At 40.1% G+C, this 21,817-nt stretch overlaps 2 protein-coding genes across 3 annotated transcripts; one reads left to right on the top strand and one right to left on the bottom strand.

Moving 5' to 3' along the window:
- Positions 1 to 1,627: 1,627 nt before the first annotated feature.
- CCDC127 (coiled-coil domain containing 127) lies at positions 1,628 to 5,241 on the bottom strand. 2 transcript variants are annotated; one of them, XM_082046451.1, is made up of 3 exons: positions 5,103 to 5,241; positions 4,175 to 4,303; positions 1,628 to 3,544 (listed from the first exon to the last, which is right to left on the bottom strand). In XM_082046451.1, exons 2-3 carry the CDS (start codon positions 4,293 to 4,295, stop codon positions 2,874 to 2,876), a joined length of 792 nt encoding a protein of 263 aa, XP_081902577.1. In that variant the 5' UTR covers positions 4,296 to 4,303; positions 5,103 to 5,241; the 3' UTR covers positions 1,628 to 2,873. The 2 variants fall into 2 exon arrangements, with proteins under 2 accessions (XP_081902577.1, XP_081902578.1); XM_082046452.1 differs by lacking the exon at positions 5,103 to 5,241 and adding an exon at positions 5,063 to 5,083.
- An 86-nt stretch (positions 5,242 to 5,327) lies between these two features.
- SDHA (succinate dehydrogenase complex flavoprotein subunit A) lies at positions 5,328 to 20,861 on the top strand. The gene is made up of 15 exons (XM_082046450.1): positions 5,328 to 5,478; positions 8,414 to 8,500; positions 8,811 to 8,972; positions 9,360 to 9,503; positions 9,650 to 9,814; positions 11,015 to 11,163; positions 12,435 to 12,559; positions 13,791 to 13,959; positions 14,572 to 14,767; positions 15,577 to 15,748; positions 17,092 to 17,210; positions 17,609 to 17,720; positions 18,844 to 18,974; positions 19,506 to 19,619; positions 20,508 to 20,861. Exons 1-15 carry the CDS (start codon positions 5,413 to 5,415, stop codon positions 20,592 to 20,594), a joined length of 1,998 nt encoding a protein of 665 aa, XP_081902576.1. The 5' UTR covers positions 5,328 to 5,412; the 3' UTR covers positions 20,595 to 20,861.
- The last annotated feature ends 956 nt before the right edge of the window (positions 20,862 to 21,817 follow it).

Consider the following 21,817-nt stretch of genomic DNA (forward strand, 5'->3'; position numbering starts at 1 on the left):
AAATATGTAAGGGTTTTTATTAATTGTTATTGTTTGTTTAACAGGTGAGTGACCATTTCCATAATGAAAAAAGAAGTTCATTAAATATTTTGAAAACAGATTATTCTTGCATTCTACATATATATGGGCATTTCCAAACAAATAACCAATCCAGAATACTAGCTCTTGGGCAAGATAAAGCTCACAACAGAACTTCCAACATTAATAACCTGAAAAGGGGGAATGTTTCAAAAATATATAACACACCAACAAACATCAGTTTTGGTAGAAACTAACAGGCACGGTGCTTCTAAACCAGTTACACACTGTTAAAAATCCTCCTCAAATAACTCTTAAGTCTTAATAGACTGATCCAAAGTGTTCATGAAAATAGTTCAAAAACTAGTTGTGCAAATAATTGACACTTCTAAAGAAGTGAAAACAAGTATCAAACATTTATTACATTGCATCCAACCCTGTACAATTGAGCATATGATGCTTCAACTTACATATTTATACTGAAAAAGGTATTTTACCTTCGTGATTACATTTTCTTTAAACATTTAGAGGGATATCAGTGACATACTGTGAAAAACTGAAAAAGCATAAAATGCTTGATCTTTTAATACTAAGAACTCATGAACATGTACAAAGTCAAGGCATGATTCTTAAATGCATTGTCATTGATTCACTGGCTGCTGTTTGTCAGCTGAGTTGCTTAACTGATCGTATGTACATATGAAACATGCCACAGCTGTGTGGTCAGACAACTTCCACATCCTGAAGGAATTACACACAGGGTAATTAGTTGTTCAAACTCATTTGTTCTACTGGGCAATTAGGGCATGTGCATATGGCCAGCTACAGCAGCCTGGCTTGGGCTGTCACACAGGAGGTGTAACTCAATTGCATTCTCATCTCCCAACCTGCAAACGCTTGGCAGCCAGACAAATTTTGTCCTTTCTGGTGTTTGTGGTAGTATCTTTTTTTTTGCAGGTCTGTCTGTCTACTACAACTTTCTTCACAAAAATAAAGTATATCAGTACATAAGAGACAAATCAATATGACAGTATAACTAGTACCACCAAGGTGAGTAAAATCACAAGTGGAAAACGGAGTAGTTGGGAAACATATATTCTGGTTATGGATTTTGTTTTATGTTAGATATTTTTGCTCAGTAACTGGATTAGGTTGCACATGCTACTTCAAAAGATTTATCTGCTGTTTGCTGTGCCCAGACTGAAATGAAGCCAGAAGGAAATAGTAAGAGAAAAACCCACATCTGTTGGAGTTCTCTGTTAAACATGGATGGGTGTTCACTTAGATGGATTGCTTCTGGATCATGCAGTAGCTGATGGCCTAGAGCAATTGTCTTGTCAAGTCTAGCCCTCAGTAAATAAAGAACTGCTAATTAAAGAACTGACAACCTACCAACACTAATCAAAGTCTAGTAACAGAGAAGATCAGATGTTATAAACAAAAGGGTAAACACTGAGCCTTTGGGGCCTAAGGCTAGATTAGAAAGGAAGAAGAAAAAAATAGTTATTCTCCAAAACACATTTGAAAAAATAAGGTAGTTCCTACTGCTACAAGGACCCAAAGAATATTCAAAGTTTTTTAGGAGATTTCAAGTGTGGAAATGCACTGATTTTTTTTTTTTTTTTTTTTTTAATCTAGATCTGTTTATTTTACTGTGCTAACTAACATAAAAAGCCCCATTTCTTAAAACTTGGCAAAGCTTGTAAATTTGTAGGCTTTCATGATCATATGTATGTGAACTGGTGAACCACAAGCTCATGGAAAAGCACACTTCAGTTCTGGGAGAACTGAGACAGTCTGGGAGGGAGGCAGTGGCTGCCAGCACAGGCTGCATTTAGGTTCCTATCTGCAAACAACAAACAGGACCTCTCCAAGGAACAGAGCCAGGTGCAATGGCTGTAACCCATGGAGGTTCCTGTAAGCTGGTGCCTGTAATCCCAGGCACCAGCTATTGTGCTGGGATGCAGAGGCAGCAGCACGGTGATGTCCATAATGGAAGTGCACTGTTGGGTTACAACTAAAACCTTGAGCACGTAAAAACATAAGTTTTCTTAACATATCTCCATTACGATGAGACTAAAACTTTGAGTTTATACACTCTGTAGTATTCAAGCATGGATCTCTACCTGCAATGAGACTTCCAGCAATCCGTTTCTTTATGTGTTATTTTAATTAGTGTAGTTTGGATGCTTCTTTGTTAAGGTACTATTTGTACATTAAGCTGGAAGACAATGCAAGACTGATTGATTCGAAACATTACTATTCCCTCCCTCAGAATACTAATCTGTACATTTATACACACACATATTTTTATATTTATATAAATGTACGTATATACACGCTGGATCTATATGACAAGCAGCTTGCTCAAACATGGTCTCTTCCAAACATCTGCCTCAAAATCAGTCTTGCTTAAACAAAAAATGAAAAAAAAAAAAAAGAAAAAAGACAGCATTGAGACACAAGTTAAAACATCATGGAAAAGGAACACAATGTGCTACCCCACTCAGGGGAGACAAATCACACTTCTCTGTTGATGGAGTTCGACCATCAACTAGGTACATCACTCTAAATCGAGTTCCGTTTTGCTGCTTCTGATACCTACGGAAGCTGGCTAAGCTGCAGTCTGCAATACACACACACTCACAGAGTTTAAGAGCATGCATAGCTCACTGGAGCATCCATTGTTAGTGAAAGGAAAGGCACCAACACTGCATGCGTCCCATGCAAATACAAGCGCAACGAGGAGTACAAATGGAAACACAGTAGGAGCATGTAACAGCTTCAGACTACAACCGTGATTGTCCCTACTATGCGTGGTGGATCACATGAAATCCCATTACTTCCCCTACTTATCATTTTCCTAACATGGCCTTTTCTGCCCTCTTGAACTTCTGTAGTTCAATAGCTAGTTCCCAATATCTCAGATACAGCCACATAAGTCTTCCATTTTGACTTTTGTTTCTGTTCAGCAGATTGCCACAGTAGTTATCATGTTTGAAAATATCTTTTAAGCCACTTTCCATTTGTAGAGCCATAGCAACAGAATCTGTTGCTGCTTTAACTAGCAGATTTTTCTCTATTTCTAGTCTCTGGCTTCTGGGTACAACAAGACTGCAGTAGATGTCCTGTCTTTCTTTAAGCCCCTCTTCAAATTCTTTTAGTAAAATATTGGCTCTCTTTTGCCATTCTTCTTCTTTTGCCAGACAGCTTTGGTACAAGTTACCTGCTGCTCCTGAGTGCAAAAGGACTTGTTTTTCTCGCTCTAACTTCTCCTGCTCCTGTTCTAGGATCCTTCTTTCTTCTACTAATTTGCGACTCTGTGACACGAGGGCTTCACGGTAACTCAGGGTTCTGTTGCGTTCCTTTTCAAGCTCCAACTCCAAATGAGCAACCGTACGACGATTTTCTGTGATTATATCCCGGTATTTGGCTTCCAGGTCTTTTTGTAAAGATGAATGTCTTCTATAATATTCTTTTTTTTCTCTTTCTATTTCTTTTTGACATTCTCTGGTCCAGATCCATCCTATTATATATAAATAAGACTTCAGACATAAGTATAACACATATAATGTTGATGGTTATAATTAACTATGCTTCTAAAGCTATTAAGTGGTAAAAAACTTTTTTCCTGCCCTCCCCAGTGATATTCACTTCTGTTCACATGCCCCACAAAATGTATTTCTGTGGGTTCATGTTTCACAGTAAGTCACATTAAATTATCATGTTTCATTTGAAGTAAAATCTCCCTTAGACTTTTATTGCTAATACATATACTTCTTGGACTAAAGAAGCAAAAAAAAAAAAAAAAGTTATGGAGAAACAAAACGGAGGTTTCCAATGCAGGAACTGCACTGAAAACTTTTCAGATCCAGTAAATAAATATGCATCGGCAACTCCTCAGGTTGTTACCTTTGGGCTCTCCAGCACTCATACGGCTCTCGTATGTCCACTTTTCTGAGAGAGCTTTATAAATTGGACCTTAGTAAATACAGATTCAATTCCATGTGTAAAAGATGGCCATTGCCTTAATGCTATAAACAGTGCTTCCTGTTTTTAACATTATAGATGATCAGATCAGGGGAAATTCCTAGATGGGGTGTCACTGTACTGCCAGGCACTCCAGCTCGATCAGACAGGCCCGGGCACTACTTACGGAAGGCGGCCAAGCCCAGCATGGGGACCAGCAAGGCATAGTTCCATCTGCTGCCTTCCTCCCCGGGCTCTCGTTGATTTGGCAGGATGTTCCAGTTGGGAGGGTCGTTTAAATTATTCATGAAGGCACCTTTGAGTTACAGGAGAGAAGCCGGGACTCAGCAATGTGCAGAGGGGCAGGGCCACTCCCACCTCCACCCTCTCACTCACACCACATCTAACACAGAATCACAGAATGTCAGGGATTGGAAGGGACCTCGGAAGATCATCCAGTCCAATCCCCCTGCCGGAGCAGGAACACCTAGATGAGGTTACACAGGAACGTGTCCAGGCGGGTTTTGAATGTCTCCAGAGTAGGAGACTCCACAACCTCCCTGGGCAGCCTGTTCCAGTGCTCTGGCACCCTCACTGTGAAGAAGTTTCTTCTCATATTTAAGTGGAACGTCCTGTGTTCCAGTTTGTACTCGTTGCCCCTTGTCCGATCATTGGTTGCCAAGAGAGCCTGGCTCCATCCTCCTGACACTCACCCTTTACATATTTATAAATATTTACAAATTTGTCCTTCTTGAACCGAGGGGCCCAGAACTGGACACAATATTCCAGACGCGGTCTCAGCACCAGGCCTGTTCTGCCCGAGACCCTCACACGGCGGCCCCGTTACTTGGGAACTTTGCACAGACACGGTTTCAGCCAGAGACAGCCTCCCCCGGCCTTCTCCCCAGCCGCCGGCGCTGCTGCTGTTACCGCCCGCCCCCTCCCCCAGCCGGCAGCAGGTTAGCTGATGCCACCCCCTAACCCCTCCAGGTCACTCTGCTCTGCAGCCCCCGCCCCACCACCAGCCCAGCGCCGACCCGGAGCGATCGGGCCCCAGAGCTAAACCTCAACCTACCAGCACGGATCCGCGACGTAGTGTTATTGCTGTCACTTACCTGCCGGCCCCGCCCCCTCTCGGGCTAGTCCATTAACCTAGAGGAAGAGGGGGAAAGTCCAGGAGGATAACGAGCGAACTCTCCCGAGTCCTAAGGGCTCCCGGTGGTCTGGTCCCGTCCCAGCCCGCTCAGATGGCGGGACCAGGGGAGGTTTGCGAGGGCACTCCACATACAAGCACGCACGTACTCAGCCCATGACTCCCCGCCCTCACACCACAATTGGTCTTTCCCGCCAAGCCCCGCGGGCAGCGGCGCCGTTAGCGGCGGTCTCGCGCATGCGCTCTCGCTGGCTCCTCCGGGTCCGTGCGAAATGGCGGCGGCGGTAGCGGCTTCGCGGAGCTGGGCGAAGCGCTGGCTGCGGCCGGCGGTGCGGGCGGTGAGTGCCTGTCCCCGGCCCGCTTTGCCCTGCTCTTCAGCCGCTGTCTCGGCGCAGGGGAAGGGACCAGACCGCGAGGCTGGCGTGGAGAGCCCCTTCGGGAGGGAGACAGGCCGGCTGGGCTTGGTGACCCCGCGCGTCTCCTGCTGCTCCCTTCAGCCGCGGCGGGAGAGCTCGACTGGCCCCGACCCGGCCTGTCCCGGCCCGGCCTGCCCTCCCCCGGGGTGCTGCGCGGCGGGCGGCGGCCCGTACCCGCTGTCTCCGCCGTGACCTTGGCGGCGAGCACCCGCCCAGGGGCTGCGGGAGCGGAGCAGCCAAGGGCCGTGCGGGGCCGAGTGCCGCCTCACCAGGCTCGGTCCTTCCCGGTTCTGTTTGCGGAGCGGAACTGCCCTTGTTACTCAGCTCCTGGGGCGGGGAACTGACCATGGACGTGGCCACGCCGCTTCTCCTGGCCTAGGAAGCCTTAGGCTGCGGGCAGGTTCCCCGAGGGACAGGGAAAGGCAGCGAGTGCGGGGTGTGCTGGGCTCTGGGGTGCCTTCCCGACCCCGCACCTGGGTAGAAGGCTCACTGCCCGTCCTGGACCTGTGTGGGGAGCTAGCGTGTATTTGTGCATTGCATAAAGCTGGCTAGCAGTTGTTTCTGGGATGTGCAGCTTAAGGGTTTGACAGTTGTGTTTTAGCTGATCTGGGAGCACTCTGTACTGAAGGCTTGTTTCTCTGTATGGTGAAGTGGGAGTTTTCAGTTTCTTTCCACGTTTCTCACTGTGTGTCCAGAATGAGTTTGGGAGTACAAAGACAAATGTACAGGAAAAGATCCTGTAAATGTAGATGTAATTGTTACTGTCTTACAAAGCAAGCACAGAAAAGGCAACCTACTGTGAGGTGGCGGTGAACTGGCCCTCGTTGGACCTTTCACTTCATAATGACCATGATATTGCTGGTGGCATAACAACTCAGGATTCGTGTGATCTGTGTTTTCTTCAAATTTAGTGTAACACCTTTTTGTGCTTTGTGGACATCTGTTCAGACTCATTCTCAACAGAACTTAGTGGCACAGAAATTCTTATGCATAGCCTTAGCAAAAAAGTGTATGCAGATGGAAATAGCAGTTCTGAAAACTGTTTTGCGGAAGCTTAAATGTGAGAAGAAAAGCAATCTGCTAAACAGCTGTGTGGCTTATTGTGTGGTTTATAGCGCCTTCAGAAAATAACAAAGTGCTTTAAAAGGAAATTAGTTGTTTTTTTCCCCCTCAGTCATTAGCGCTTTATTTAAGCAATACTGTGTATGCACAAGCCTGTTTGTTCTGTGCTGTCTTTACATACACAGTAACATGCACAGTAAAAATTTTCTTTGAGTTGCTTTACACAATAACCAAATATATTTTTCACCTATGAGAAAGAATTTATTGCAGTAAAAAGATTTGTACTGTTGCCGGAAAAACATTTTGGAAACAAGCAGTAGCAGTATATGCTAGAGAATTTGTGCTTACTACATTTAAAGTCGAAAGTGTAGCCTGCCACGTCACTTGAAGTTTAACTTCAGTCGCACTCAGGCCTGTGAAAGCATGTTTGCTACAGAGGGGACACCCCATTTTAGCTTCATCTGTGATTGCTGGGAAAGCTGTTTTGCAGATTCATCTGGCTGTCAGTGAACTAGTCTATCTGATTCTGTATGTGAAGTAATTGCCCCCAAAGCATGATAAGTGGGATAGTAACTGCCTGGAGGAGGGTACTAACAGAACTCCTTATGAATAGGTGTTAAAACTGATCTTATTTAAAGATGTCTGTAAATACCAAAAGTGTGTTAGCAAATAAGGTGACACATCAGATTCACTGTTATGCAAGAAGATAATTTGAAGAAAGTAGTATGAGATGATAAAACTAGGCTGGGCTAAGTGTACTGTAGTTTGCTTCAAGAATGGGGGAAGGGATGGACATTTGGAAGTGATAGGGAGGGAAGACCTGCTTGTTAGCATATTTTAGGGTGATTGAACCATGACTGTAACAGTTACTGGAAAAGTCAAATATCACTCCGGTGCATTTTAAGATGTATTTCAAATAGAGCAGTGCTAATGTCACTGCACAGGGCATTCGTATGGCTTTGTCTTGCTGTTCATGTACGGAAGGAATACCAGGTTATAAGAAATGAGAAATCTGTACTGTGGAGATGAAAATTTTGACTGTTGTAAAGCAAAGACTGGATATAGGGTAGGTTTGGATGGTTGGGTTTTTTGTTTTGTTTTTGAATATGCCACAGGAAATGGAGTGACCTTACTGAAGGGGAAAACTGTTCCCTTATGCTTCATTTAGACATTAATAGATGTTTCTAAATTGGCCAGTAATTTATAGAGAATGAGAACGAGAAAAATATCTCTGGCTTTTGAAGCAGTGATGAACTGGAACAGCTTTCCCTACCACCTGATTTTTTTTTTTATCTTTGTTACTCTTGACCACCAAAAATAATTCAAATTCTGAGGGTTGCCTGACATGAGAGGTATTTTCCATTAATTCCTGTGGTTTCTCTAAAGCTGCCTTGATCTTTGTTTACTTATGAAAAAAGGTAATAATACTACAGCATTAAGGCAATAATACTACAGCATTAATTGCAAACATTCTTCTGTCAGTGCAGCCTCAGATAGGTCTGAGAGACTGGGCAGTGTTAGTGAAGTGAATAACAGTGTGTGACACCCTGTTACTTGCAGGCTGTTTTCTCATCCAGTCAGAACTTTTGGTTTATTAATTTTTTTCTGGGTGTGAATATAGGAAAGCAAAAATTTCTTTGCATACAGCTTTAAAATATCGTGGTGCAGTATTATTGTATATTGGCTATCTGTGGCAAGTAAAGGTTTGTTATAAACGTAGGGTAGCTGAGAATGCGGGAAGTCTTCCTCGTGGAAACATTTGTTCTATGATAGTTGTCTTGACTTCTTTCCGCAGTGGCCAGCAGCATGCCAGACTCTCGCACGCAACTTGCACTTCACAGTCTATGGAAAGAAAAATGCTTCTACAAAGGTTTCTGATGCGGTATGTTTGTACTTCTTTACATCTTAAGTAACAGATTAGATAATAAACTTAATGCCTGAGGGGCACGAAACAACCAAGTATTTGGCTTTTAGTGGAATGTTATGTTCAAGTACATAGTGAGTCTGAGTTGCTGAACTGCATGGCTGTTTTTAATGATAGTTTTCACCCAGGAGAGCATATAACAGATTGTAGCATTTGCTACAAGACTCTATTAAGAACATTAAACCTATGCTACTTGTGTCTCCATGAAACTTAAGTTTAACCTAGCTTGAAATATTTGTGATCATAACAAACTGATTTGTTTTTCCAGATTTCCACACAATATCCAGTAGTGGACCATGAATTCGATGCAGTTGTTGTGGGTGCAGGAGGAGCAGGTCTGCGGGCTGCGTTTGGTTTGTCAGAGGCTGGATTTAATACAGCATGTGTTACAAAGCTGTTTCCCACCAGATCTCATACTGTTGCTGCACAGGTGAGGTAGAACAAATGTTTAAAAAAATGTCATCTTTCAGAAAGCAGATTTGGTTATGCACATGAACATCACATTTCAAGGTCACGCTTCCTTTTAAAAATATTGCATATTTTGGAGGGCAATATATGTTTAGATTCTATTTAGTGCTTTCTCACTGCATTCAGTATAACTTTGCGATTCATTGTGTTACGCAAAACAGAGAAAAATAAGAGCCATTGCGAAACTGATAAGTTGCACAGGTTTTTCACAGCCATGTTAAATCTGACTTCACTGTATTTCTTGTACATAGAGGCATAAATGGCATGTCATTTTTAACAGAAGTGAGGAAAACCTAATAGAACAGTACTTCAGTAATATCATTCCAGGAAAATGCATTTTCATTTTCAGGGAGGAATCAATGCTGCTCTGGGAAATATGGAGGACGATAACTGGAGGTGGCATTTCTATGACACAGTGAAGGGGTCTGACTGGCTGGGTGACCAGGATGCCATACACTACATGACCGAGCAAGCCCCCGCTGCGGTGATAGAGGTGAGACTCACTGGAATTGATGTCAGCTCTAAGTATTTATAACACAGGCTAGCTTCTGAAGAGATCTTCTTACTAGAAACATGGTAAAACAACTTGTTGGATTGTTATGCACAAGAGTTTCTGATCCTTGTATTTGGGTTCAACAGCTGGAAAATTATGGGATGCCGTTCAGCAGAACGGAAGAAGGAAAAATCTATCAGCGTGCATTTGGTGGCCAGAGTCTTCAGTTTGGAAAAGGAGGACAGGCTCACAGATGCTGTTGTGTTGCAGACAGGACAGGACACTCGCTGTTACATACTCTGTATGGCAGGGTAAGCAGCTGTGAAATAAACTCGGTTTAGCTTTCGTGTTTGCAATGAATGATTTATTTCCCCTTTCTCCCCTGCCCCCTCTACCAGAGTTTGAACTAAAACAAAACATGTGGCTGTTGATAATATCGATGAGGAATCTAGGGGAGTGACTGATAAAAATTCTGGATTTTCTTCCTTCCTGAAGCAAAGTGGAAAGATGCAGCCTACGCGATACTTTTCTTTTGTCAGCAGTATGCAGAAATAGAATAAATTGAAATATGGTAACTATAATGGCTCTCAATAAGACAACATGTTAATTAGTGTACCCTGTTAGCTTTGTGGTCTGGAATAGTTCTTCACTGTTAAAACTTTTGTGTCTGTTAACTAGACCTAAAGAGAATTTATATAAACCTTCTTCAAAAAACTGTTTTCAAAAAATCTGACACAGCAGCATTGGGGAGCTCTAAAAAGAGGTACAAAGCAGGGTTTTCTTTCACTCATGTTCAAATAGGAAGCAGGGAGAAGCGGTATAAATGCCTGAAGGCCTAATGTGCATTTCTGAGCTTGCTCTGTGGAAAGTGACTTGTGTTCAGGCATCTGTTCCTATCAGTTCTGTAAACCATAACTGAAGAAAGACTTAGTTGTTCTAAAATGGTAGTAAGCTACTTGAAACCTGAGATTAAATACCTAGTAGCTAATGTTTTTTTTTATTTACTTAGTAAGTAGCTAATTGCTCACCTTCAGGTTCACACTATACGTGCTACTGCAATACAAACACTCAGTGCTGCCAAACACTGGTCTGATCCTTGAGGGCAAGAAGGAATGTTTGACTTGATGCCCGCTGCTTCTTCTGGAATGCAAGGCTTCAGGAGATGTATTCCACTTCTCTGCGAGAGGTGCAGTAAAACATGCTTGTACATGGATCAAGCACCACAGCTGACTAAAGTGTTGCCAAATGCAGCGGGAAATAACAAGCCGTGCTGGCTAGTTAGGACTTCTCAGAATTAAGTGGTTTCATAACTACTTGTGTCTCTTTAAGGTAGAATAGATCTATTAGCAAGTTTTAATAAAGAATTGTGAGGAAACTGGCTTCCCTGAGAGTTGTTGGGGGTGATTTTTATCCTGAGACAGCCCATGTATATTAACAGTTTGGAAGAAAGGTTACTTTGTTTTTTTTTATTTTTCTAAAAGTTCCCTCTTTTTAAAAAAATTTTCTTCCAGTCTCTAAGATATGATACAAGCTACTTTGTTGAGTATTTTGCCTTGGACCTACTGATGGAAAATGGAGAATGTCGTGGTGTTATTGCCCTTTGCATTGAAGATGGCACTATACATCGCTTTAAAGCAAAGAACACTGTCATTGCCACTGGGTAATGTACTTTTTATGAGGAAGGACAGAAACTTGAGCATGCTACTAGTTGAAAGTCTATGTGTTTGTACATGTTTTTGAATCCATAGTGTGGAGATGACGTTGATTTGAACATAATTCATATGTTGATCCTCCCTCCTCCTTTTGTTAAAAGCAATATAATTGAATTCAGTCATTGCCTTTCAGAGAAGGCACAAACTAATTTTTTGATCAAGTGTAAATTTAATACGAGATCTAACTTTGTATTCTAGAAAAGTTGGACTGTGTAAAAGCAGTATGTATGGTCCAAGTGGCCTTAAATTTTTGAAACAAGCTGTTTAAAGCTGACGTTGTTGCAATGCTACCAGCATGTGTGTATATATCTAGGGTTCTGAGTTTCCTGTGAGAAATGGCTTTTTTCAAAGTTCTGGAGAATCTGTTACAGTAAGATACCAATGTAAGTCTGTAGGATGAAATTATCAGAAGATGAGTGTAATGTAACGTTACTTAGTTGCAAAAGTTTATATGTTTTTATTAGAATACTGTATGCATTAGTCTTTTGCTGCCTATGGCTGTCTCCTATCTGTCTCAGTACGGAAAATATAGATAAACATATTCTGTCAAAAAAAATATATTTAGTTCTGTTGCCTACATAATTTGGCTTTATTAAAGTTGAGGCTATTTTCATACTTGCATGCTTTGAAGTACATACAGGATGTAGATTGCTGTTTCTTCAAGAGTTTGTCCTGGAATTGGGAGTATTGGCAGTTCTCAGTAACATTGGAAGCTAACCTGTTTGCTTTAGGCATAAGAATTCATGTTTAGTACCTAATTTTAGACAACTAAGTTTTGAAATCTAAGAATATAAAATCGGGATAATATTGAGGATATAAACAATTGTTATATGCTGTGTTTGATAAAACTGCTAGTAATAGTTCAAGTAAAGTCTAATGGCATTGGATTGAGAGAACTTTCTAAAGTAACTCTTTTCTGGCCAAAAGGCTCTAATACTAACCTAATACTAACTAAGTATCCTGCTTTGGAGTTGTTACTCTATTTTGTGGACCTTCTGTCACCAGCTGTTTTTCAAATATGGTTCAGCATAACAGAGGAGTACCAGTTTTCTTGTGTTTTGGTTAAACTTAGTGTAGGAGATGGCAAAACTAATGCATCTTGCTTATTAACCTTTTGCTCTGTTTCCACTGTTGTGCAAAAAGTGTAGTTGAATGTTCTGATGTTTTTGGTTTTTTTTTTTTTTGGACTACTAATTCTGTTAACTTTTGTGTCCTGTAGTGGGTACGGCCGCACTTACTTCAGTTGTACATCTGCTCATACTAGTACGGGTGATGGCACTGCTATGGTCACACGAGCTGGTCTTCCTTGCCAGGACTTAGAATTTGTACAGTTTCACCCTACAGGTACAGAATATGGAACAATACTTATAACATTACTTTTAATAATTTGGACAGATTTTTTGTTCTTTTAAAATGTGCTCAAGTCAGTTTGTGCTTTTCTGCAACACTGCATTCGTTGCTTGTGACAGGTATTCAGACTTTTCTGCATCTACTGTGGAATATAAATCTGAGAGTAAGATTTAAAATATGAGACAGAGGTCTCAGCTGTTCTAATTTAAAGGCCAGTGTTAAATGTTTCAGGGTGCTGTCTTTATCACACCACTGGGTTTTATGAATTACAGGTTGAAACCACCTCTTAAGCTTTCATTTCCTCTTGTCTTTAAAATATCAAAGGATTTGATATTAGATACAGGAGCAGTGGGATAGATGCAAATATTGGGTAGTTATATACTAGCATCTTTTGTCAGAGGTGAGGTAGTTGAAGTATATATTGAGGACTGTAGTTTTCTAGCACAGGATCAGTATCTAAACTGTGGACAACAATGTTCACAGACTAAAAAGTGAATATCTGCTTTTTTGGTGGTAGCTAAATAAATGCTCACTTTTAACTTGTGATAAGTGATGATTTTTTTAATTGTTTGCTTAGTTTTACAGTGTTATTCATGTTATATCTTAGAGATCCAATGTGCATTTGACTTAGCTAAGGTTTTTCTAATCAAAGAAGCTTCGTTGCTTGTCTGATAATTCTGTAGCTTTTAATGTAAGTATCAAGTGCGTGAGTTGGTTAGCATTTGTATTTTCTATGATGACCAGTGCTGAAGGCTGACAGGTAGGCTTCCTTCTCTAAAGGAAAAGCAAACTGAGTAAGTTTTCATATTACACACAATTTGAATCCATCCTGTACTGCCTCAGCACAGGAGAAGAGGGAACAAAGATGAGCAAACTGTTCTTGAGATAATCATCTTCTGGTTTATTTAAGAAGGTCTACAAAATCCTTGTAAAAGTCTCCTTACATATTGCTGCGTGCAGATCTCTTCTAGTTCTAATATTTTGGTGTTCCAAATGAACTTGCTTTCCTTCCAGGAAAAGTGTTTGAAAGGAATAACAGTACTCATTTCTGAGAAGTCTTGAGGGACAGTTACAAGTGGTATGATTAGGGATTAGAGTGGAATAAAATCTACCCCTGTGATTTTTTCACATTATTTTAAGAAAACCTTGTTTATTCAGTCCTGGTTGTCCTGATTATGAAGCTGTCCAGAGAGTATCTCTTGATGATTATTTTCTTTCTTGACAGGTATCTATGGGGCTGGCTGCCTTATAACGGAAGGATGTCGTGGAGAGGGAGGTATTCTAATTAACAGTCAAGGTGAAAGATTTATGGAGAGATACGCTCCTGTTGCTAAGGATCTGGCTTCCAGGGATGTAGTATCTCGTTCTATGACCATAGAAATCCGTGAAGGAAGGTTAGTTAAATATTCTGACAAAGCTGCAGAATGAATAGTTAATCATACTAGACTCTATGTGGTAAAATAATTAATTTGATAAACACCTGATAATTCATGGGAATGAGCTTTAACAACTGTTAGCTGAACACTGCATGTATGGTGAAAGCTTTGCTTGTTAATTCCTAATGATATTAAAAGGGAACACGTGATGTTAGGAGAATCCTGTTTGAATTCAGTGCATCTAGAGACAGTTGCTCAAACATGTTTAATGTGTCTGCTCTTGGTGCAAACAATGGAAATAATGTGGTGCTCTGTTCTCTTGACTAATTATCCTAAATTCTTACATATTTTTGCAGTGATATAGGGTTTAAATTATTAAATGCTGTGAACTATGGTAAAAAGAGAGCTGGGAGGTGAAAACTATGTGTAAATTCTGCCAGCTTCAATAGTCTAGCTTCAACAGCTAGATATTAATTTTTGCCAGGTAACCTTTGAAAAAATTATAAGTTAAAATCTTTCTCTAATGGGATTAGAAGTATAAATAGTGTTTACAGAATTCCTGTTACATGTTCCTATGTTGACTTGTTTGGTGGTTTTGTCTTTTTTTTTTTTTTTCCTTTCTTTCGGTAGGGGTTGTGGTCCTGAAAAAGACCACGTGTTCTTGCAGTTACACCACTTACCACCACAGCAGCTAGCAACCCGTCTCCCAGGAATTTCAGAAACAGCAATGATATTTGCTGGAGTTGATGTCACTAAAGAGCCTATTCCTGTTCTGCCAACTGTGCATTATAATATGGGAGGTATTCCTACTAACTACAAAGGGCAGGTAAGTAATAGATCACTTTTAGGATATTTTTTTTCCCCAGCATGATAATAGGAAACTATTTTCCAAATATTAAAGCATGAACAGTGTTTTTCATAAATATAAGGATACTGAATAACATTGTTATAATAATAATATTATAAGAATGATGTCAGAATACTTAAAGCAGAGCATCTGGTTTGTTTTTGTAAATAACTTGAGAGCCATGTGTTGGCCCATTTGGAGATGGGAGTTTGAAGAAACATCCAAAATGAAGTTAATGTTATGTCTGACAATTTTCTGTTTATTAAGTTGATTATGGTATATAGTTAAAAAATGATCTAACTAGGGCTCTCTTACAATCTGTAACTCAAGTTAATGTATATTAATTCTCTGTAACTCCTGTAATGTCTACACTAAAGCATATTTCTTCAACTCATACTAGTTAGAAGTCAATGTGATGATGTCAGCTCCGTTTTTCTGTTTCAGTGTATTGTACTTGTTAATTTCTCAATGTAAACTTTTGCCTTAGAAATGTATGCAGATCAGATTTTCTTCATGTGCTTTTCTGACTTGCTGCAGAATTGTGCTGAAGAGTACACAGTTCTGTTTCACAGGCATAACTAAAGAAATCATAGGTTTTAGTGCCATCTGTATTTATGCAGTATTACTATTTACCCCTTAGAACTAAGGTATTTATGGTTTTAGAGTTGGAGACAACTTCAGATTGCTGTGTTTCATCCTTACATGCACATGACCTTTGCAAATAAGGAGGTCTGCACCATTAAAAAGTATTTAAGAAATGAGTATTAATTGACTGTCTGATATGGTAGGTGATTACACATGTGAATGGTCAGGATAAAGTGGTACCTGGTTTATATGCTTGTGGGGAAGCAGCCTGTGCATCTGTCCATGGCGCAAATCGACTTGGAGCAAACTCACTTCTGGATCTGGTGGTCTTTGGTCGTGCTTGTGCCCTTACTATTGCAGAGACGTGCAAGCCTGGTAAGTGTCATGGTTTATCTGACCTTATTAGAGACATTTGCCTTTATGATTACATTTCTGCCCAAGAGTTGTTGCTACCTAATTCAAATTCAGACTGCTAGACATAGACTCTTATTTGCTAGAAAAGGCAGAAATCAGTGTTTATGCCTTTTATAGGCACGTTCTTTGCAATGCAGTGCTTGTCATTAGCATTTGCCTTGTGAGTTGATCTTCAGACTAGAATTGGGTCAATGCTATTGGCAAAAACAGCAGATATTTTTCACAAACTAGCAAAACAATATTGAAGACCAACTTCTTTACATCCTGCAGTGCATCTTCTATATCAAGATGTACTGTCTTACACTTGGCACTTTATTATAGAGGAATTTGCTGCCACCTTGTTGATTTGTAAGTTGAACTGCATAAGCAAACGACAACAGATGGATACTAAAAATCGTAACATCTCATCCCCTGTATGTGGATGATCACTGCTGAATGTTATTTTTAAATAATCTGGTTCAGCCACAGTTACTGAGCTGAAAACAACCAAACCAAACTCCTACTGACCAAAAAAACAGCAACCCAAACAAACAAAAAGCCCCAACCAACCAATAAAACACTGTAAGAGGCAATTAGATTGCCAGAACAGCTCAAGTCCAGAAGTAGTCATTTGTTTTATTACTACTTAATGTCCAAATTAATAAGATTGTTTTTTTCAGTCTGATTCTGCACAAAGTGCACAGAGTAATAGTTCCTGATGGAATCAGCTTGGATCTAGCAATGCCTATTGGCTCTGGCTTTGTGCAAAACTTTCTTTGGATCAATCTTTCTGGAGCTCCTTTGAGTTTAACAAAAACCTTCCTGCAAATTCAGTCTGAGTGCAAAGCTCCATGAGAAATGAAGTGTGCTGGTAACAGATGGGTTCCAGTATTAGAGGTAAGATGCAGAACTCATGTGTAACTGCCAGGCTTATTGACTGGTCTTTTAAGAGGTCTGAGAGAGGGCAGGAGTTTTGGAGGTAAGGAGACAAGGAAGGTGGTAAGGAGCCACAAGATTATTCCATAGTTTAGGAGAATTTGCGTCAAGTACTGTTTTTAAGGAATTAACAGCATATTTGGTAAAACCTATACATTCCCTACTAAATATCACAGGAAAGAATGTGATTCATATATTTCACCAAGAACTTTAAGTATATGGATACTATTGGTGCGAGTTCAGGAAAGTTACAGTTCACCTGTGCTTCTAAGGAAGAAAAGAGATTGTGTTTTAGTCAAATCTGACTTTTAGTAGTTGCTAGTCTATGAAACTGCCAGAAACTAAAACCAAACCTGACCTACTAAACTTAGTTTAAACTTTCTTATTAGGAGAGCCAATTCCCTCCATTAAACCAAATGCTGGTGAAGAATCAGTTGCTAATCTTGACAAATTAAGATTTGCTAATGGATCCATCAGAACTTCAGAAGTGCGACTTAACATGCAGAAGGTAAGCCTGGTGATGCTCTTGAGTATGCAGTGGGAGAAGCTGCAAGTAAAAGAGGTGGTTTTGTCACTTTGCAATATAGTTCAGGAGTTGTTTTGCAAAAGTAAAAAGCAGTGTGAGAAACTACGCCTGTGCACAGTAAAGGCTGTATCAATTTTGTTAGTTTCTTCATGGTAACTCTTCTTGGGTAGTTAACTCTGTGTATAATAGAGTGGGGTTTCCTCTGTTTGTGGTGAACAGAAGAATGATTTTTTTTTTTAATTTTTTTTTTTTTTTTCTTCAGGCTGCAGACATGTCTGGTCAAAACAGCTCTGTGTCAATCTCTGTTGAAACTAATGAAGTTATGTGGGATATTGTGCATATGCAGCATATGAAACTGATTTTGTTTTACTGTCTTGCAGACAATGCAAAACCATGCTGCTGTATTTCGTACTGGTTCTGTACTCCAAGAAGGCTGCGAGAAAATTAGCCAAATTTATGGTGATCTGGCTCATCTAAAGACATTTGATAGAGGTAATTTGATAGCTAAGAATAGCTTTGTCAGAGTACTCTCTGGGAAAAAGTGTTTCTTGTATTCTCTTAGCCTTCTTATGTGTTTCTTGAAACTTTGACTAAAGATTCTGATTATTTTGAATCTTTCAAAATATTTTATAGAGCCCTACGTGCTAAACATGGTAATTATGATCTTACTGGAAATTTTCTGGTTGCATACTCTTTCAAAGATGCAGAGACTGAAATCAGATTTAACTGTATAAAGTACTAGCTTCTGTTTTCTCAGACTATGATGTGAAGTTGTTCAAATACTAAGGTCAACTTTTAAAATATCTTCTGAAAAGACCAACAAGTTGCAAAAAGGGTGCAAGACCGTTCATAGGCTGAATGCTCAGTTTTCGTTCTTCAGCTGAGCAGGTATCTCTGCATACAGAGACTTTCATGTTTTGCGGTGTATCTTAGGAGAACTTGGTCAATTAAGTACAACTGCTGAGGTACCTTTTGTTCACTCAAATTATGTATTTCTCTCTAACTACTGCTATTGGACACGTATCCTAACACTGAAAGTAGAACTGGCTTTCTTGGACAGCTCTCACCAAGAATCAAGAAAAGTGTTACAATAGCTTATACTATATGGATCAAAATGAAGATACATTCACATAAGTGAACTTGGATCCACCTTGGAGATACTTAAATGAAGAGGAGCATTGGACATCTAGCAGCTTTTTTTTCTGCTCTCCAAGGGTGGGAAGGAAGGGAAAGCCCAGTTGCTGAATCTGCTAGGGATCTACTTAAAGAGCTACCCTCTAGCCAGATCTTGTGATCTGAAATGAGGTGTGGGGACTGAGTTGTAGGTATGATATAAAGCAGGCAAGAACCTATGGTATAATTTTGTCTCAGTAGTACACATGCAAAAGTGACACCTGGTAGAATTACCAATTTTTTTCAAAGATTCATTATGATTGTTTGGGTGTAGGAATTGCTACTGAGCTTCACAGTATATAATTCAGTATTGCAGAGTACTGTGGCTGTAGTAGGTAGAGCATTAGCTAGTTTGATTCTAAGTATCAGCAGTAGGACAGAAGTAAACGGAGGAATAACTTGTTTGTAGAACACCTTCCACAGTATTTTAATATTTTACTAGGTATTGTGTGGAACACTGACTTGGTGGAGACTCTTGAACTGCAAAACCTGATGCTTTGTGCTCTACAAACCATTTATGGTGCTGAAGCTCGCAAAGAGTCCCGAGGTGCTCATGCAAGAGAGGACTATAAGGTATAAATATTCTATGTGACCTGGATGTAGGATTGAATTTCCTTGTTATGTATCCTTGTATGGATTATTTAAAAATTGTAATTTACTTCAAATACGATCTTCAGAGTCTTGAGTTAAGATTAGGGAAGTATTTGTTTGGGGTCCCATCTGCTCTGTTTGATCTGTTCTTATTTGTTATGTATAAAATGACCAGTAGGTACAACCCTGGGTAACGATCTTGAGAGAACTGTAGTTCCATGTATGCATCTGAATGATTAGAGAGGTCTAAAGGAGAACTATAACAATAATAAGGTAATGAATGCATAAACAGGACTTCAAGCAGAATAATTGTTCTGTGCAAGGAACATTACCTTAAATACTGAGGCTTAACATGGGCTTTAAAATTTGACAGGGGCGATGTTAAGATAAAGCTTGCTGGCTATTAGGAGACACACAGTATTACAGCTGTAACTGGAATGGAACTAAGCATGTGGTCATAAAGTAATATGCAGATACCATTTCTGATCTATACTAACCTAATTTTATCCTTAGGTACGGGTAGATGAGTTTGACTATTCTAAGCCACTCCAAGGCCAACAACGGAAGCCATTTGAACAGCACTGGAGGAAGCACACCCTTTCGTATGTGGATGTCCCATCTGGGAAGGTACGTTGAGCCAGATGTTTGAGGGTCTTTCTCGTGATCAACAGACAGCTGCTCTCATAGGCAGATGCTGATTGTCTTGATAATATGCATTTGTCAGTGTCTGAGATACCTGTTACCGTTTAGTGTACTTAGAGCAACATGGAAAAAAAATTCAACGTTTATTCAGTTGTTGAACAGTAGGCATCACTGGGAAAAGTTACTGTTGATCTTTGGGAAGTGACTTTGCGATTTGAGCTGGAATTGTTTTTCCCTTTGTGTCAGGCTAGTTCTAAAGCATTTTTCTTTGGTGGCAAAACCTGTTGTTGGTGTGTTTAGCATGACGTTTTTATGGTATTTTGAAGACATATAAATCTGACCCTACGGTAGTCTTGAGTGTTGTTTTTTGTATCCTATTCTCTTAACCCTCTTCATTTCCTCTCTCCCAATTCCAGCTTCATTGAATCTAGTTTGAGGACAAGTGAGAACACTTCACTTTCCTGAATAGCTGCTGAGGATGGAAAGATTGAGTGACACAGTTCTGTCTCCTAACTGGTCCATTGTGTTCTCCAAGACTTTCCTAGCTTAAAGAACTAGGAACTAGCAATCTTACCCAAAATTTTGCTTTAGTCCAAATGGCCTTTTTGAAATAGTAATCTTCCAATATAATTTTTGGTCAGGCTTTACTGTTAAGAAATTTTACAGTGGTAACCTGGTGGAACTTACATGTTCCTTGTAGGTTACTAACTTTTTTTTTTCCTATGGAAGGAAAAGAATAATGGAGAAATTAGCTTAACATCAGTGAAGTAATTCAGTTATCTGTGTTATTCAGGCATTCCTGTTAGCTAGGCTGTCTTGTTTAGGTACAAGAGGTTTATTTGTCTTAAAGCTCTTTGCACTCTTTTACTTTAGGTTACTTTGAAATACAGACCTGTGATCGACAGAACTTTGAATGAAGAAGACTGTTCCACTGTCCCACCTGCTATTCGCTCATACTAGTAACTTACCTTCAACTTGCAGTCCTCTCCCAGAGAGGGTTATTGTACATAAGCATAGCACAAGCAAATCAAAACAGTATTGTCACTATCAATTAATGAAGAATGCTGACTAAACTCTTCTCCAGCTTGTATTCTGCTGTGGCTTACTGTACAGGTATGAAAATGGAATGCAGGACAGCTTATGTTCTTTCACCCATCTGTCAAAACTGATAGGGAAAACATAACGTGTCTAAATAAAGTGATTAGAAGTCTTGTATTTGTTTCAATATACTGTTGTGTACATAATTACAATGCCTTTATTTTGAATGTATAGTTATTTTCTTATTTTAAGATAAGAAATGCATTGCAATAGTTCTAGACAAGATTGAGATGCTGAATTTTATTATGTGGGGCTAAATGTAAGCATCATAATTGCTGATTGTAGACAATATGAAAGAAAATTATGCACTAGTGATCTCAACTTTGTTTTTTTCTAAATCTAAAATTGTAAAAATTGACAGACTGTTGCTTTACTGAAGGAAACAAGATAGGTCTACTCCAGTTAATTTATCCAGAATATGCCATGAACAGAATATAATCTTCATAGCTAATCTCAACTATCTCTGGAACTTCTGAAGACGTTTTTGTGGTGTTTTCTGTTTGCATATTTCTTAGACTGTCTTTTCTCTCACAGTATCACAGTATGTTTGGGATTGGAAGGGACCTCAAAAGATCATCTAGTCCAATCCCCCTGCTGGAGCAGGAACACCTAGGTGAGGTCGCACAGGAACATGTCCAGGCAGGTTTTGAATGTCTCCAGAGAAGGAGACTCTACAACCTCCCTGGGCAGCCTGTTCCAGTGCTCTATCACCCTTACTGAGAAGAAGTTTTTTCTCAAATTTAACTGGAACCTCTTGTGTTCCAGCTTGATCCCATTACCCCTTATCCTATCATTGTTTGCCACTGAGAAGAGCCTGGCTCCATCCTCGTGGCACTCACCCTTTATATATTTATAAGCATTACTAAGGTCACCCCTCAGTCTCCTCCAAACTAAAGAGACCCAGCTCCCTCAGCCTTTCTTCATAAGGGAGGTGCTCCACTCCCTTAATCATCTTCGTTGCCCTGCGCTGGACTCTCCAGCGGTTCCCTGTCCTTCTTGAACTGAGGGGCCCAGAACTGGACACAATATTCCAGATGTGGTCTCACCAGGGCGAAGTAGAGGGGAAGGAGGACCTCTCTCGATCT

The sequence above is a fragment of the Streptopelia decaocto genome, assembly GCF_964273445.1.
Source record: "Streptopelia decaocto genome assembly, chromosome: 2".
Taxonomy (NCBI): domain Eukaryota; kingdom Metazoa; phylum Chordata; class Aves; order Columbiformes; family Columbidae; genus Streptopelia; species Streptopelia decaocto.